The 16117-nt window shown below is 40.7% G+C and overlaps 1 protein-coding gene and 1 pseudogene across 1 annotated transcript in view; one reads left to right on the forward strand and one right to left on the reverse strand.

Annotated features, from left to right (window-relative positions):
* The window catches only part of LOC103072800 (radial spoke head 10 homolog B), a 37378-nt gene that overhangs the window by 10385 nt on the left and 10876 nt on the right, over positions 1-16117 (reverse strand). The window contains exons 7-13 of the mRNA XM_007448874.1: positions 10826-11002; positions 9509-9668; positions 9162-9283; positions 8360-8549; positions 6890-7004; positions 5853-5932; positions 5605-5753 (exon numbers count right to left, since the gene is read on the reverse strand). Coding sequence (XP_007448936.1) covers positions 5605-5753; positions 5853-5932; positions 6890-7004; positions 8360-8549; positions 9162-9283; positions 9509-9668; positions 10826-11002 — 993 coding nt within the window. The remainder of the gene's footprint in view (positions 1-5604; positions 5754-5852; positions 5933-6889; positions 7005-8359; positions 8550-9161; positions 9284-9508; positions 9669-10825; positions 11003-16117) is intronic.
* On the forward strand, positions 14821-15426 carry LOC103072533 (peroxiredoxin-1 pseudogene; annotated as a pseudogene).

A 16117-nucleotide genomic window follows, 5' to 3' on the forward strand; every position in this document is an offset into this window, starting at 1 on the left:
GTGCATGTTGGTAGGGCCCTCCCTTCACACTGACCCTTCCCTCCACTCTGTTCTAATAACTATGAAAACCAGGTTCATATCCCCCAGGCAGGAGTTAGGAGAAATCCTCCCCTGGAAAATCAAACATCCAAGAGAAAAGCTCTGTCAACCACAGGCTGGTGGAGGGTCTTCCCTGGCAGTCCAGTGGTTAAGACTCCACACTTCCAATACAAGGGGTTTGGGTTCACTCCCTGGTCAGGGAACTAAGATCCCACATGCCACGCAGCACAGCCAAAAAAACAAAAGACAAAACTGTAGGCTGGGGAGGAGAAAGGGGAGAGGTGGGGCAATTTCCTGGCTTGGTTACTCCACAGTGAAACCTAATCTTTGACAAGTGCCGCTCATCCACATGAGCTTCCAATCAGCCTTAATTTATTTATTTTATTTATTTTTTTATTTTTGGCTGCGTTGGGTCTTTGTTGCTGTGCTTGGGCTTTTCTCTGGCTGCGGCGAGCGGGGGCTACTCTTTGTTGCGGTGTGTGGGCCTCTCATTGCGGTGGCTTCTCTTGTTGCGGAGCACGGGCTCTAGGCACATGGGCTTCAGTAGCTGTGGCACATGGGCTCAGTAGTTGTGGCTCACAGGCTCTAGAGCACAGGCTCAGTAGTTGTGGCGCACGAGCTTAGTTTGCTCCGCGGCACGTGGGATCTTCCCGGATGAGGGTTCAAACCCGTGTCCCCTGCATTAGCAGGTGGATTCTTAACCACTGTGCCACCAGGGAAGCCCCCAGTTAGCCTTAGAGTGCCACAGTCCTATCTATGAGTGGACAGCCAAGTTTCACCACACATGCTATGGGGAAAGCCTTAATATAAAAGCCAGAGAACAAAACCAACAGAGGTGGGGAAGGGAGATCTGGACTTGGAAGGAATAGAGGCAATGTAAAAAGCCGAGAAAAAAAAATTCCATTTAGCTCCCCCACCCCCAATTCATTTCTTCAGTGGAATAAGAGAGATTGCATCCATGTTTTAAAAACAAACAAAATGCTTTAAAAAGGGACAAAGGATTAGAAACTTAATAGCAGAAACTCAAATAGAAGGGGAAAGATAATGCAGGAAATCTAAAGGAGAACAAAAAATGACAAAGATATGGATGGTCAGAGAGAAAAGACTAAAATAAAATTAAATTGGTCCAGGAGGTTTGACACCCACGTTCCACAAAAAGGATGGAGAAAATGGAAGGCAGGAAATCTGAACAAGTAATTCCAGAGCATTTTGCAGGACTGAAGGGCACAGGTTTCCAATGTTAAAGCTCACGAAACAAATGTAAAAAGACCAATACCAAAGCTGCATCACTGTGAAATTTCGGAACAAGGATAAAAGTAGATTGTAAAATATTTCAGCGAGGAAAAGAAATTACATCAAAATGATTGAGAAGCAACAGTAATCAAGACAGTGTGGTACTGGTAAGAGGATAAACATACAGATAAATGAAATACAACTGAGAATCCAGAAATAAAGCCATACATCTATGGCCAACTGATTTTTGACTAGAATGCCAAGACCAATCAATAGAGGGAAAAACAGTCTTTTCAACAAATGGTGCTGGGACAACTGGGTATCCACACACAAAAGAATTGTTGGACCCCCTACCTCAGACCATATATTGTAGAAAAATTAATTCAAAATGACCTAAAAGTAAGAGATAAAACTTAGAAGACAACATAGAGGTTAGTCTTCATGATCTTGGATTGACAATGGGTTTTTTTTTTTTTTTTTTTTACATCTTTATTGGAGTATAATTGCTTTACAATGGTGTGTGACAATGGATTCTTAGACTTAACACCAAAGGCACAAGTTAGAAAAGCAAAAAATAGATAATTGGACTTCATCAGAAACCAGCAAAAACAGGTTTTAAATAAATCAGAGTCTCATAACATACTCAAATGTTCAGGTTTCAGTGGGAAATCACTAACTCATGGTGCCAAGAACCAGGAAGATATCAAACTGAATGAACAAAGACAACATATGCCAACACCAAGATGACAGAGGACACAGAATTAAGTGACAAAGATTTTAATTAAAATGCTTAAATGAGCCATTACAAACAGGCTTGAAACAAATGGGGGGAAAAAGAAAGTCTCAGCAAATGAATGGAAGAAATGAAGCACTAAACAGAAATTTTAGAACCAAAAACTATAATAATTAAATTAAAAACTCAATAGATGGGCTCAACAGCATAAAGAAAGGGATAGGAGAAAGAATCAGTGAACCTGAAAATGGAATAATAGAAATTATCCAACCTGAACAACAGAGAGAAAATAGACTGAAAAAAAACAGACTCAGGGACCCACGGGCCTATAATAAAAGATCTAACATTCATGTTATCAGAGTCACAGAAGGAAAGGAGAAAGAAAGGTGGGTTGAAAAAGTACATGAATAAATAATGGCTGAAAACTTCTTAAACTTGGTAGAAACACAAAGCTACAGATCTAAGAATTTGAGTGAATCCCACATAAGATAAACCCAAAGAAGTTCACATCGAGACACAAGTCAAACTTCTGAAAACTAAAGACAAAGAGAAAAGCCTTGAAAGTGATAGTGAAACGACACCTTCCTATCATGGAAAAAATTCACATGACAGCAGACTTCTCATCAGAAAGCACAGGAGCCAGAAGGAAGTGGCACAGCATTTTTCAAGTGCTGAAAGAGGACTTTCAACTCAGAATCCTCTTGCCAGAGAAAATATCCTTCGGGACTGAAGGGGAATTAAGACATTCTCAGATGAAGGCAAACTAAGAATTTGTTGCTAGCAGACCTACCTGAAAGGGATGGCTGGAGAAAATTCTCTAAATAGAAAGGAAATGATAAGGAATCCAGGAACTTCAGGAAGGAAGAACAAATAGTGTAAGCAAAAATATGGATCAGTACAATATACTTTCCTTTTCCTCTTGAGTTTTATAAATTATATTTGGCAGTTAAAGCAAAAATTATAATACTATCTGATGTGGTTCTAAAGGTAGGCAGAGGAAATATCAATTATACATGGTAGGGGGTAAAAAGATGTAAAGGCAAGTAAGGGTTTCTGTACTTTACTCGAATTGGTCAAATGATGACACCATTAGACTGTGATAAGTCTAATATATTTATAGATAGATACTCAAAAAAACACTATTAGATCAATCAAAATGAAATTCTAAAAAATGTTTAAGTAACCTACGGGAAGGTAGGAAAAAGAAAACAAAAACAAAAATCAAAAAATTAAATGGCAAACTTACACCTAACAAACCAATTACATTAAATGTACATGTTCTAAATACACCAACTGAAAGACAGATACTGGCAAATATTGCTGGTGGGACTATAAAATGATCCAGCCACTCTGAAAAATAGTTTGGCAGTCTTTTAAAAATTAGACAAATACTCACTATATAACTCAATAATTGCTGCCTGGGGCATTTATCCCATAGAAATCAAAACTTGTCCACAGAAAAACTTGTACACAGTTCATACTACATTTATTCTACAGCCACAAACTATAAACAACCCAAATGTCCATTGATAGATGGATACATAAACAAATCATCATAGTATATCCATCGAATGGAATGCTATTCAGCAATAACAAAGAACGAACTATTTATACATGCAACAACATGGATAAATCTCAAAATAACTATGCTGAAAGAAGCTACACAAAGAGAAAATAGAGAAAAGAGATACAGAGGATATAGTATTATAAACTATTTTAGCTAGAGTCCCAGAGTGAAAAAATGGTTCTGAAGCAATGATTAAACAAGTAATAGTGGAAATTTTTAAAAAACTGATGAACAACATTAATCCATGGGTTCAAGGTAGCAGGTGGCAAGTTGGAGAGATTCTTACTGGCCAGATATGGGGCAATTTGACCATGGGGGATGGAGGGAAGACTGCAGTGGATTGAAACACATCAAATATGTGTAAGTCCAGGAGTTATAATGATATTTTCAAAAGCTCATTAGTCACTGTTGAAGAACTGCCAGGATATCAACTCATTCTGAAAATTAATAAAGGGAAAAACTGAGCACTTATCCTTCCTTTCCTGTGTATTTCAGAGTCATCAAATAGCTGATGAGGTAAAGTTCTTCTTTATATCGGATTCACAGCTAAGAAATGCAGATGGAATGACAGAAAATTACTATTGTGGGACCCTTAAGGAAATAACGGATGTTAGCAATGACTGTCAGGGCTACTCGAACCACTAGTGAAAGGTTTATGGGGAACGTTGAAATGGAAGGATTCTGCTGACACCATATGACCCACTGGTTGATCTCAGCATCACTAAAAGGGAGCTTCCCTGATGTGACACAACAGGAATTAACCAGAAGCACCTGCAGCTTTGTCAGGAAACAAACAAAACCTGAGGGACTTCCCTGGTGGCGCAGTGGTTAAGAATCCGCCTGCCAACGCAGGGGACACAGGTTTGAGCCCTAGTCCGGGAAGATCCCACATGCCGCGGAGCAACTAAGCCCGTGCGCCACAACTACTGAGCCCACGTGCCTAGAGCCTGTGCTCCACAAGAGAAGCCACCACAATGAGAAGCCCGTGCACCACCACGAAGAGTAGCCCCCGCTTGCCACAATGCGCCACAATGAGCCCACGTGCCTGGAGCCTGTGCTCCACAAGAGAAGCCACCACAATGAGAAGCCCGTGCACCACCACGAAGAGTAGCCCCCGCTTGCCACAACTAGAGAAAGCCTGCGTGCAGCAGTGAAGACGCAACACAGCCAAAAATAATAAATAAATAAAAATTAAAAAGTGTTTTTAAAAAAACAAAACCTGAATCTAATCAAGCTTCTAATTCTAGTGACCACTTTGATGGAAATAAAGGGGAAAAGGAACACCTGTCATCTACTCTCTGAGGATGCAGCCAACCAAAACTGAAGTCTGACCAGTCTACAGGGACAAGTGGCCTCATTTCATCAATAATAAGGGACCACGGAGAAGAGGGAAAGTGAATAAACAGCTGTATAAATACCCCATCCCCAAAACCACGTACTTCAAAAAAAAGTATCTCCTATCAATACTAGTATTCCGTATATATGACATTTAAATTTGTAAAACCAGTTTTTTGTATACATGTGACACTTAAATTTTTTTAAATCACTCTATCCCCTATTAGTAGTCAATCCTTTTAGTTTTATCCTTTATCTACCCACAAGTGTAAATTAAAAATATCATGAAAGAAAAGCTACCAAGAATATGAGAATATTGTATAAATTAGATATTCTATTTTCCAAACTAATAACTTTCTTAAATCACTTTTTTGATGAACAGTAGTTTTTTTTAAGTGACATCCATCCCCCCACCTTCCTTTAAATGGAAAGGTCTGCATCAGTAAAGATGCTGGAGGCCCCGCCGACCATACCCCTCCCCCCTCGCTGGGAAGCCCATTGGGCAGAAGCTCCTTCTGTTTCTCTTCCTTCCACTATCACAGGCCATTAGAGTTATTCCCCTCTGCTGATGGCTATGAAAATTTATCTCAGACCTTCACCTTGTTCCTTGCACATCATAGCTAGAATATTTTGCCTTTCTTAAATTAAAATCAAAGTACCTATAAATATAAAGCCAGTGTCAGCCATGAGTGGTTACCTTCAACATCCAGAGGAAGTGTCTCATGTCCATTGTGAGCTCATGCGGAGGGGCTGCATTTGGTCTGCAGTAAACTGTGTAGATCTCCCAGCACTTATCCACGTAATTCATTGAATAGAGTGTCCGGTGGGCCTCGCAGAATAAATTGCCTCAAGATGTAATGGAAAAATAAATATTCAAAAGATGATTACAAAACTCTATTTTGGAAAAAATTATGGTAAATATAATCCTATTGGTTTTGTATTTACCTTTTACACGGCAGGCATTTGGGCGAATGTTCTCATTCATCAGTTTTGTAAAACACAAAAAGAGTGATGGGCTTCTGTCTCTGTGATTAAGAAGATACCATAATCACTGCTCCTTCCAGGAGGTGGAACTTAATTCCCCTCCCCTTGAGTATGCGGTGGGCTTAGTAACTGGCTTCTAACAAGTAGAGTACAGCAAGGGGAAAACAGTAAGTCTGCAGTAGAGAAACCTGGCTGACAGCACTTAACCACGTGATCAAGGTTAACATCCCCAGTCATGAGACAGATCGACATCATTTACCTGATAGGATGGTATTCTTCCCCCCAACTCATAACCTCAGTGTGATGATGAAAGAAATCAGAAAACTGAAATCGAGGGGCATTTTACAAAATAACTGACCAATATTCTTCCGAAGTGTCATGGTCATAAAAGACAAACTATCACAGCTGTAGGGGACTAAGGAGATGTGATAAATAAAAGGTGGGATCCTGGATTCGGTCTTGAAACAGAAAAGGGAAAAAACTCAGGAAGTCCTAAAAAAATCTGTAATTTAGTTAATGGTGTTGTAGCAATGTTAATTCCTTAATTTTGATAAGTGTACCACGGTTCTGTAAGATGTAATAATTAGGGGAAGCTGGATGAAGGGTATATAGGAATTCTCTGTGTTACGAGAATTGTTGGCAGCACTCTGTAAATCAACAATTATTTCAAAATAGTTTTTTTTTTTTTAAAGATACAATATCAGTTTTGCTCTGAGAAAGACAGGAAATTCTGGTCTAAGGAAGAGCTGGTGGTGACTATTTCTGAATAAAAACTTGAGGGCTATGTGCAGAACTGAAACATGGCCCACGTCGGAAGGGTTTTCAAAATTTAATCTTGTTTCTTGCGGTTTTGTGGTTAATATTTGTGGAAAACTTTTGTTTCTGATCCTTCAAGAGTATGAAAAATAATAATATCAAAGAAAAAGGAACAATATCATAACAATCCTAACGGTGAGCTCAGCCCTCATCCTATCATGGGGTCCAGAAGGAGTACTTACTGGTATTCTTTGTGATGGATGTGGTAAGCCAACTGCAGGAGGTAATTCAAAAATGTTCCCAAAAGTATTGTTGTGAATGGAGAATGAATTTCTTCAACTGGTATGTCCTTATTGGCTAAAACAAGAAAATTGGGGAGGATGCCTGGTGGGCTCTAGAACCTTCTATCTTATTTGCTCCTGGTACACAACTCAAAGAACTGAATACAATGGAGTACACTTTTTTCCTAGAGATTACCCTGAACAGCATATAAGCGTCCACCTAAAAATTAAGGTCCACACGAAAGAGCTCCAACTGGTCACTTTACAAGAAACTTACAAGATACCTTGTCCTGGTGTTTTTCAAAGTGGTCTGAGCCACAGTCTGATTAACGCTGCTAATTCTAAGTGGGTTTGAAGTGTGTTTCAGACGCTGAAATTTGAAGTAAATAGGCATTAGTTCTAACATCAAGAAGGTGATCTGAGGCCTTCGAGCCTGCCTGCCTGCCACAATTCAGCTGAAAGGAATAAAGCCTTCAAAGTTGTTAATTTTACTGCAGGGACTTTTCAACTCGAAATCAAGCCCAAGCCCAAGATTACCTAAAGCCTTTTCTTTTTTTTTTTTTTTTAATTTATTTATTTATTTTTGGCTGCATTGGGTCTTCGTTGCTGCATGCAGACTTTCTCTAGTTGCGGTGCGCAGGCTTCTCATTGCAGTGGCTTCTCTTGTTGCAGAGCACGGGCTCCAGGCATGCGGGCTTCAGTGGTTGTGGCGCACGGGCTCAGTAGTTGTGGCTCGCGGGCTCTAGAGCGCAGGCTCAGTAGTTGTGGCGCACGGGCTTAGTTGCTCCGCGGCACGTGGGATCTTCCCGGACCAGGGCTCGAACCCGTGTCCCCTGCATTGGCAGGCAAATTCTTAACCTCTGCGCCACCAGGGAAGCCCTCTAAAGCCTTTTCTAGGCTATTCCAAGCCCTCCCTGATCCTCTCTGCTTGTGACCTGACAACTGGGAGGTTTGGGGGCTTTTATTTTTGGGGGGGTGCAGACTGTCGTCGTTGTTTTCTCAGGGATAGTCACGCTTCTCTGTAAAGGGCCAGACGGTAAATATTTTAGGCTCTGTGGGCCAGCCTCTGTCACAGCCACTCAGCTCTGCTGGTGCAGGGCAAAAGAAGCCACGGACAAGATGACAACAAGTGAGCATGGCTGTGTTCCAATAAAACTTTATTTACAAGAACACGCAGTTGGGCTGGATCTGGCCCACGGGCCGACTTTGCTGCCCCTGCTAGAGATGGTCTTTGACTGTTGCTGTTATTTCACGAGATTCTCTCCTCAAGTCACATTTTAAGCACCCTGCGAATACGACCATGTGTTGCTTTCTGGAACACCTCTCCCAACATCTGCCTTCCTCACTCCCTTAACATTTCCTAACTGGTGTCAGGGTGCTGTGATGTTATACTGCTCTTTAAACCAGATGCAAAGGATCTGGAATACTCACCACTTAGTACCCTGTCCATATCGGCGAGGGTTATTTTATGATGATGGAATTTGCAGTCTTTTAGAAACCTCCAGAAGTGAAGCTTTGTCATCAGAAAGGTGTTATCCAGAGAGTGATCACATCCTAGGCTGCTGTAAAAGCTATAGATTCTTCTTAATTCTGTAATATTTCTTAAGATAGCATATTCTACCTGAAAAGGGAAAGCCATACATGTCTTCATCTTACCTGATAAGAACAAAGGTAAAAGAAAACCTGTTTTCTAAATTAAACGAGGTAACACATGCAATAGCACTTACCTCTTACCACTGTAAGAGCTCAATAAATGTTATATTCTCCCCACCCATCCCCAGGTCAGTAACATGCAATTTCTGAGTAAGAGTAGAAAGACGTGCTGTTATCTGGACAGTGGAATTACTTTCATGCTGCTCTGTCCAATCCTATCCTGTTTCATCCTATCTCAATGACAGCGATAAAATTCTCCTGTCTACAGATCGATATCCCTCATGGACACAGACACAAAAATCTTCAACAAAATATTAGCAAACCAGGGAATTCCCTGGTGGTCCAGCGGTTGGGACTCCACACTTCCACTGCCGGGGGCCTGGGTTTGATCCCTAGTCGGGAAACTGAGATGTCACAAGCCACGCAGCATGGCCAAAAATAAATAATTAAAAAAATTTTTTTAAATAAAAGACATTCAATACATGAGAGCAGTCATCAACTGCATCTTCCCAGGACTGTGGAGAGTCTGCTAATGTTTTAGCCTAAAATATAAATTTATAACAATACAGAAAGTTCTTACCTGCTTCTTTTCTTCTGACTGGTCTCTCTCTGGGTACATTTTCAGCAACAAACTGAGATCCAGCTCGATGCTCGAGCCTAAAATGGAATTACTTTCACTGCCATCAAGCTTTCTGATGATTTCTAGCAGATGAGGACAAATATACAGAATAAATGTGAAAAACAATGCTAAAATATTTCAATGTCATGTCAAAATGATTTTCTGCAGAAGCGTGACACAAGAGTATTCAAAAACCTATAAGAAAGCAGTTGCTCACAGGAAACTTGTGTTTTCTGAAATATGAGGTGTATTTTTGATGCGATGTTACACATTAATTTGCCTTTAGCTGACAGGTGGACGCTCCCTACCGGCACTGATGGAGGATCTGCAATACTGGTTCCTGAGGGCAGATTCTGGAGTCGTGTCCAGGCAACTGATCAGTTCACCTTCAAGATTTGGAAACTCTGCTATGTGGTCATTGGAAAATGGGCCATCATACACACGCCCATTCTTAAAAGTTAATCGGCCCTGCAGAGAGAAAAGTAACTTTTTGCAGCTTAGGAAAAGCGTTTTTAGAAAACCATTGGTAGGGACTTCCCTGGTGGTCCAGTGGTTAAGAATCCCCCTTCCAATGCAGGGGACGTGGGTTCGATCCCTGTTCGGGGAACTAAGATCCCACATGCTGTGGGGCAACTAAGCCCGAGCGCTCCAGAGCCTGCGTGCCACAACTACAGAGCCCGTGTGTCCCAACTACTGAGCCCGTGTGCCCTGGAGCCTGCATGACACAATGAGGACCCAATGCATCCAAATAAATAAATAAATAAATTTTTTTTTTTAATTATAGAAAAAGGAAACCATTGGTAAACGTACATCAATATCTTTTTCAAGGGTTTGGAGGCTTCTGTTTGCTTGTTAAGATCTGCACTTAGTCCACATACAGTCAGGCTCCTGGAGTCTCTTGTCACCGTGTAGATCCTCTCTCCTCTTCCCGATCCCCCTTCTCTCCCCTCACTGTATCTGCCCCACAACCTCTCCCCAACTTTAAGCACCCCTAGGTCACAGAATGTGGCTTATTAAATATGCTGATGACCCGCAGAGGTGCCTATCACAGAATGGGGACTCTCTTGGTATTTATCACACCCAGGCCAGTGGTTGGTCTGACTCAAAGGTGGGCAAATGACCCCCAGTTCAGCTCAGTGAAGCTAAAGTTGTTTGTGGAAAACTTCTCCAAAAAGAGTTTCTTCTCTCCTTCTACTTAGTGGGGTACGTAGACGTGAAGCCTGGAACCACAGCAGCCATCTTGCAGTCATAAGGGAGGGCGGCATAACTGTGAAGCTGACATGGTAGGAGACATGGATGGATGGAGGAGAAACCCTGACGTCATGGAGCTGCTGAATCAAACCAACACTGAAACCCACATTATTCTTTATCATTTATAGAAGATTAAGCTAGATTTTCTGTTACTTGCAACCAAAACCACCCTAACATACACACACACACCAGACTAATTAAATAACCTCTAAATACAAAGGAAATTGATATGTTAGAAGTTATTTTAAAATTTATGTAATCATCTTAACAAAACAGTGTTATCCTATGCAAAATGGATAATGCACTTTACTAGACAGAGAATGACATGCCTTTACATAACCTTTAAAATGTAATCTTCACAGGTCTGTACTCACCATGCCATGTTTTTTATTGGCAACCCATTCTCCCGCATACATGGCTCCACTGGCATAGTAGAACTTTCCATGGCCATGACGGCATCCATTCACAAACTGTCCTACATATTCATTTCTCAAAGGATACTGGGAGTAGGGGATTCTCTTTAGAAACCATGTGTATATGCCAAAACCATTCTGAAAAGAAAGCAAATTTCCATGAGAAATGCTCAAAATGTTTCCTCTTTTTACCCAAATCTATTTAAAATTAGGTATGAATCAAATACAGGGACTCATCTGAAGGGGCAAGGAGCATGTGTGATGGAGTCTCACAAACTTGGGTTCAGCCTCAGCTCAGTTATTTACAAACCAGCCCTCTGACATAGGGCTAATTAGTTAAGCCCTCTGGGTCTCATCTATAAAGGGAAATAACACCTACCACAGGTTGGATGTAATAATTGAAAATAGTATACATAAAGTGCCTGGCTTAATATTATTTTAAATTTTAATTATTTTTAACATACAGATTGATAAAAATATTCCCTCCTCAATCCCACATTCCAGAGGTAACTACTAGTTGGGTTTGAAATCCATCTCTGTTTTCCCCAGGCACATACAATCACACTTAATCAACATATTATATACATATATAAAGACATACACAATTTTTTCAACAATGGAATGTTTCTATATATACACCATTCTTTTTTTTTTTTTAAACCCTATCTGACTTTATTCATTGTTATACAAGCTTACACAGCTTGGATATGTATACCATTCTGTAAATTCTGGGTATATACTGAAGAGAAAGCAGGGAATCGAACAATGTGTACACTCATGTTCATAGCAACATTCGCAACAGCCAAAAGGTGGAAGCAACCCAAGTGTCTGTTGAGGAATGAATAAACAAAATGTGGTCCATCCATACAATGGAATATGATTCAGCCTTAAAAAGGACGGAAATTCTGACACATGCTTACAGCATGGATGAACCTTGAAGACAGTACGCTAAGTGAAATAGGTTATTCACGAAAGGACAAACACTATATGATTTTACTTAGATGAGGTATCTAGAATAGTCACATTCACAGAGACAGACAGTAGAATGGTGGGTGCCAGGGGCTGGGGGGAGGGGGAAGTGGGGAGTTATTGTTAAATAGGAAGAGTCTCAGTTTTGCAAGGTGAAAAGAATTCTGTGGATGGATGGAGGTGACGGCTGAACACAGTGTGAATGTACTTAACATTGAACTATATACACTTAAAAATGGTTAAGATGGTAAGTTATATGTATATTTTACCACCATTAAAATTAAAAAGAAGAAAACAAAGTTGGAGTGGCCATATTCATATCAGAAAAAGTAGAGCTCAGAGAAATAAAAATCACCAGGGTTAAAGAATGACATTAAAAAATTATAAAAAGGGTCAACTCACTAGGAACACATAACAATCCTAAACGTGTATAATACACATAACAACAAACTGTCAAAATATACGAAGCAAAAACTGATAGATCTGAAAGGAGAAACAGAAAAATCCACAACTACACTTGGATACTTAAACACGCTTCTCTCAGAAATGGATAGAAAAAGTTGACAGAAAATGAGTAATGACATAGAAGATCTGAACAACACTATCAACCAACTTGATCTAACTGACATCTACAGAAAACTCCACTCAACACAATCGGAAATACACGTCACATTCACCAAGATAGACCAAAATAAACCTCAACACACCGAAAAGAAATGCGATTATAGGCAGTATGTTCTCTGACCACAGTGGAATTAAACACACACAAAAAACAACAGAGACATGTCTGGGAAAATACCCAAATATCTGAAAATTAAACAACGCGCTTCAAAGTAATTTATAGGCCAAAGAGGAAGTCATGGGGGAGCTGGAAAATATTTTGACCTGAACAAAACTTAAAAGAAATGATATATCAAAATAAGTGGGATACAGATAAAGCAGTGCTAAGAGGAAAAATTGTAGTATTAAATGTTTATATTAGGAAAAAAGAAATGTCTCAAATCAATAAAGCATCCATACATCTCTAGGAAAAGAGCAAATTAAACCCAAAGCCTGCAGAAGGAAGGTAACAACAGGAACAGATATCAGTTACTGTGAAAAACATCCAAGAAAACAAAACTAAAACTGGCTCTTTGATCATTTTAATGAAATTGATACATCTCTAGCAAGACTGATGAAGGAGAGAGAAAGCACAAATTACGAATATTAGAAGAAAGAGGGACCATCACTATAGATCCTATATATATTACAAGAATAAGGTAACGTTATAAACAACCTTGTGCCAATAACATTAACAATTTCTATGAAGCAAGCAAACTCCTTCAGTATAACACAAACTTCCACAGCTTACTTAAGAAGAAATGGATAACCTGAATAGCACATTACTTACTAAAGAAATGGATTTTAGAGTTAATATGTAGTTAATTTAATCATCCCACAGACAACTCCAGGCCCAGAAAGCTTCACTGGCATATTCAACTATATGGCTAAGGAAGAGATAATGCCAATGCTACAAACTTCCAAAAAATTGAAGAGAACACTTCCCAATTCATTTGATGAAGCTGACATTACCCTGACTACTACAAGCTGACAAGATGTTATAAGGAAATAATACTATAGATCAATATTCCTCATGAACATGGACACAAAAATTCTCAACAAAATATTAGGAAATTAAACCCAGCAAGATATAAAAAGGATAATATCACCATGACCAAGTTGGGTTTGTCCCAGGAATGCAAGATTGGCTCAACATTTGAAAATCAATTAATCTAACTCAACCAATCAATAGACCAGAGAAGAAAAACCACATGATCATCTGACTGGAGGCAGAAAAAGCACTAGACAAAATGTGATATCTATTCATGATGAAAACTGTTAAGCAAATTAAGAATTAAAAAGTGCTTCCTTGGGGCTTCCCTGGTGGCGCAGTGGTTGAGAATCTGCCTGCCAATGCAGGGGACACGGGTTCGAGCCCTGGTCTGGGAAGATCCCACATGCCACGGAGCAACTGGGCCCGTGAGCTACAACTACTGAGCCTGCGCGTCTGGAGCCTGTGCTCCACAACAAGAGAGGCCGTGACAGTGAGAGGCCCACGCACCGCGATGAAGAGTGGCCCCGCTCGCCACAACTAGAGAAAGCCCTCGCACAGAAACGAAGACCCAACACAGCCAAAAAATAAATTAATTAATTAAAAAAAAAAAAAGTGCTTCCTCAACCTGATAAAGGGTAGCTACAGAAACCCTACAGCTAACATGCTTGATGAGAGACTGAATTCTTTGACACTAAGATCAGGAACAATGTGAGGATGTCCACCCCCTCCACTCCTAGTCAATATCACAAAAATATCCTGGAGGTCTTAGCCAGTGCAATAAAGCAAGGGAAAAAAATGGCATACAGATTAGAAAGAAACATAAAGTTGACTGTATTTGCAGGCACGGTTATATCTAGATTAAAAAGTCCTAAGGAGTCTACAAAAAAGCGACTAGAACTATTCTGTGAGTTTAGCAAGGTCCCCAGTTAGTAGGTTAATATATAAGACGTCATCAGAAAATCCTAGCTATATAAACTATATAAAATTAACCATAGAAAGCTTTCCTTTCCTGTGCAGGAAATACATAGCTATTTATTTACTTATTTATTTTATTTATTTTTGGCTGTGTTGGGTCTTCATTGCTGTGCGCAGGCTTTCTCTAGTTGCGGTGCGCAGGCTTCTCATTGCGGTGGCTTCTCTTGTTGCAGAGCACAGCTCTAGGCACGCGGGCTTCAGTAGTTGTGGCTCGCAGGCTCTGTAGTTGTGGCACACAGGTTTAGATGCTCCGCGGCATGTGGGATCTTCCTGGACCAGGGCTCGAACCTGTGTCCCCTGCATTAGCAGGTGGATTCCTAACCACTGCGCCACCAGGGAAGCCCAATACATAGCTTGTAAAATGTAAATAGTGTGTGTGCTTCCCGACTGTCCTTTGTGGTTTGTGAGAAGTGCTGATTGCAATATGCCTTCAGGAAATGCCAAAATTGGGCCCCAAGCCCCCCACTTCAAAGCAACTGCTGTAATGCCAGATGGTCAGTTCAAAGATATCAGCCTATCTGACTACAAAGGAAAATATGTTGTGTTCTTCTTTTACCTTCTTGACTTCACCTTTGTGTGCCCCACGGAGATCATTGCCTTCAGTGATAGGGCAGAAGAATTTAAGAAACTCAAATGCCAAGTGATTGGTGCTTCTGTGGATTCTCACTTCTGTCACCTGGCATGGATCAACACACCCAAGAAACAAGGAGGACTGGGACCCATGAACATTCCCTTGATATCAGACCCCAAGCGCACCATTGCTCAGGACTATGGGGTCTTAAAGGCCAACGAAAGCATCTCATTCAGGGGCCTTTTTATTATTGATGATAAAGGTATCCTTCAACAGATCAACATAAATGACCTTCCTGTTGGCCGTTCTGTGGAGGAGACACTGAGACTAGCTCAGGCCTTCCAGTTTACTGACAAACATGGGGAAGTATGCCCAGCTGGCTGGAAGCCTGGCAGTGATACCATCGAGCCTGATGTCCAGAAGAGCAAAGAATATTTCTCTAAGCAGAAGTGAGCACTGGGCCATTTTAGGGCCAGGCTGCAGTAGGTGGCCGTGAGAGCAAAACCTCTTTTGTACTACTGTCATGCTTAAAACACAAGACATTACACTCAGCCCAGATGCGGTGTGGGACAGGACAGGCCCTTCCTGCAGGGCTTGGGGAGGCCAGCCTTTCTTCCTCTGGAGGGAATGGCCTGAGCTGTATTATGGGGCAGGTAAACTGATGTGTATAGTAGTAGGATATCACTTTTGGTCTTTTGTAGTTTTATTAAACTTGAGCTGAGACCTTGCTGATTCTTCATTTTAGGGGGACATTAGCCTTTGAGTGTAAGAGGAATTTACTTTTTGCTTTCCCTCTTTAGGGGAAAATGAGGTGTGAGAGTGCCTCAGAATCAGGAAATTATATTGAGGGGAAATGCAAGTAGATACAGGGAATGGACCTTGAAGCAAAAGGTGTTTCATTTCACCATATCTGGAGAAGAGCAAGGCCACTACAGTACTGGCCAAGGCACTGCAATTTACACTATAGGCTGGGTTGCAAGTTAAGAGCCCAATGAGATTACTGACATTTACTTTTACACTACTGGGAGGGCTGTATGAAAGCCTGAAGCTTGGCCTCTTCTGAGAAATGCCTGGTACTGGTTCTGTAAAAAGATCAGAGTTAAGGGCTTCCCTGGTGGCGCAGTGGTTGAGAGTCCGCCTGCCG

The sequence above is a fragment of the Lipotes vexillifer genome, unplaced genomic scaffold (assembly GCF_000442215.2).
Source record: "Lipotes vexillifer unplaced genomic scaffold, Lipotes_vexillifer_v1.1 scaffold778, whole genome shotgun sequence".
NCBI lineage: Eukaryota > Metazoa > Chordata > Mammalia > Artiodactyla > Lipotidae > Lipotes > Lipotes vexillifer.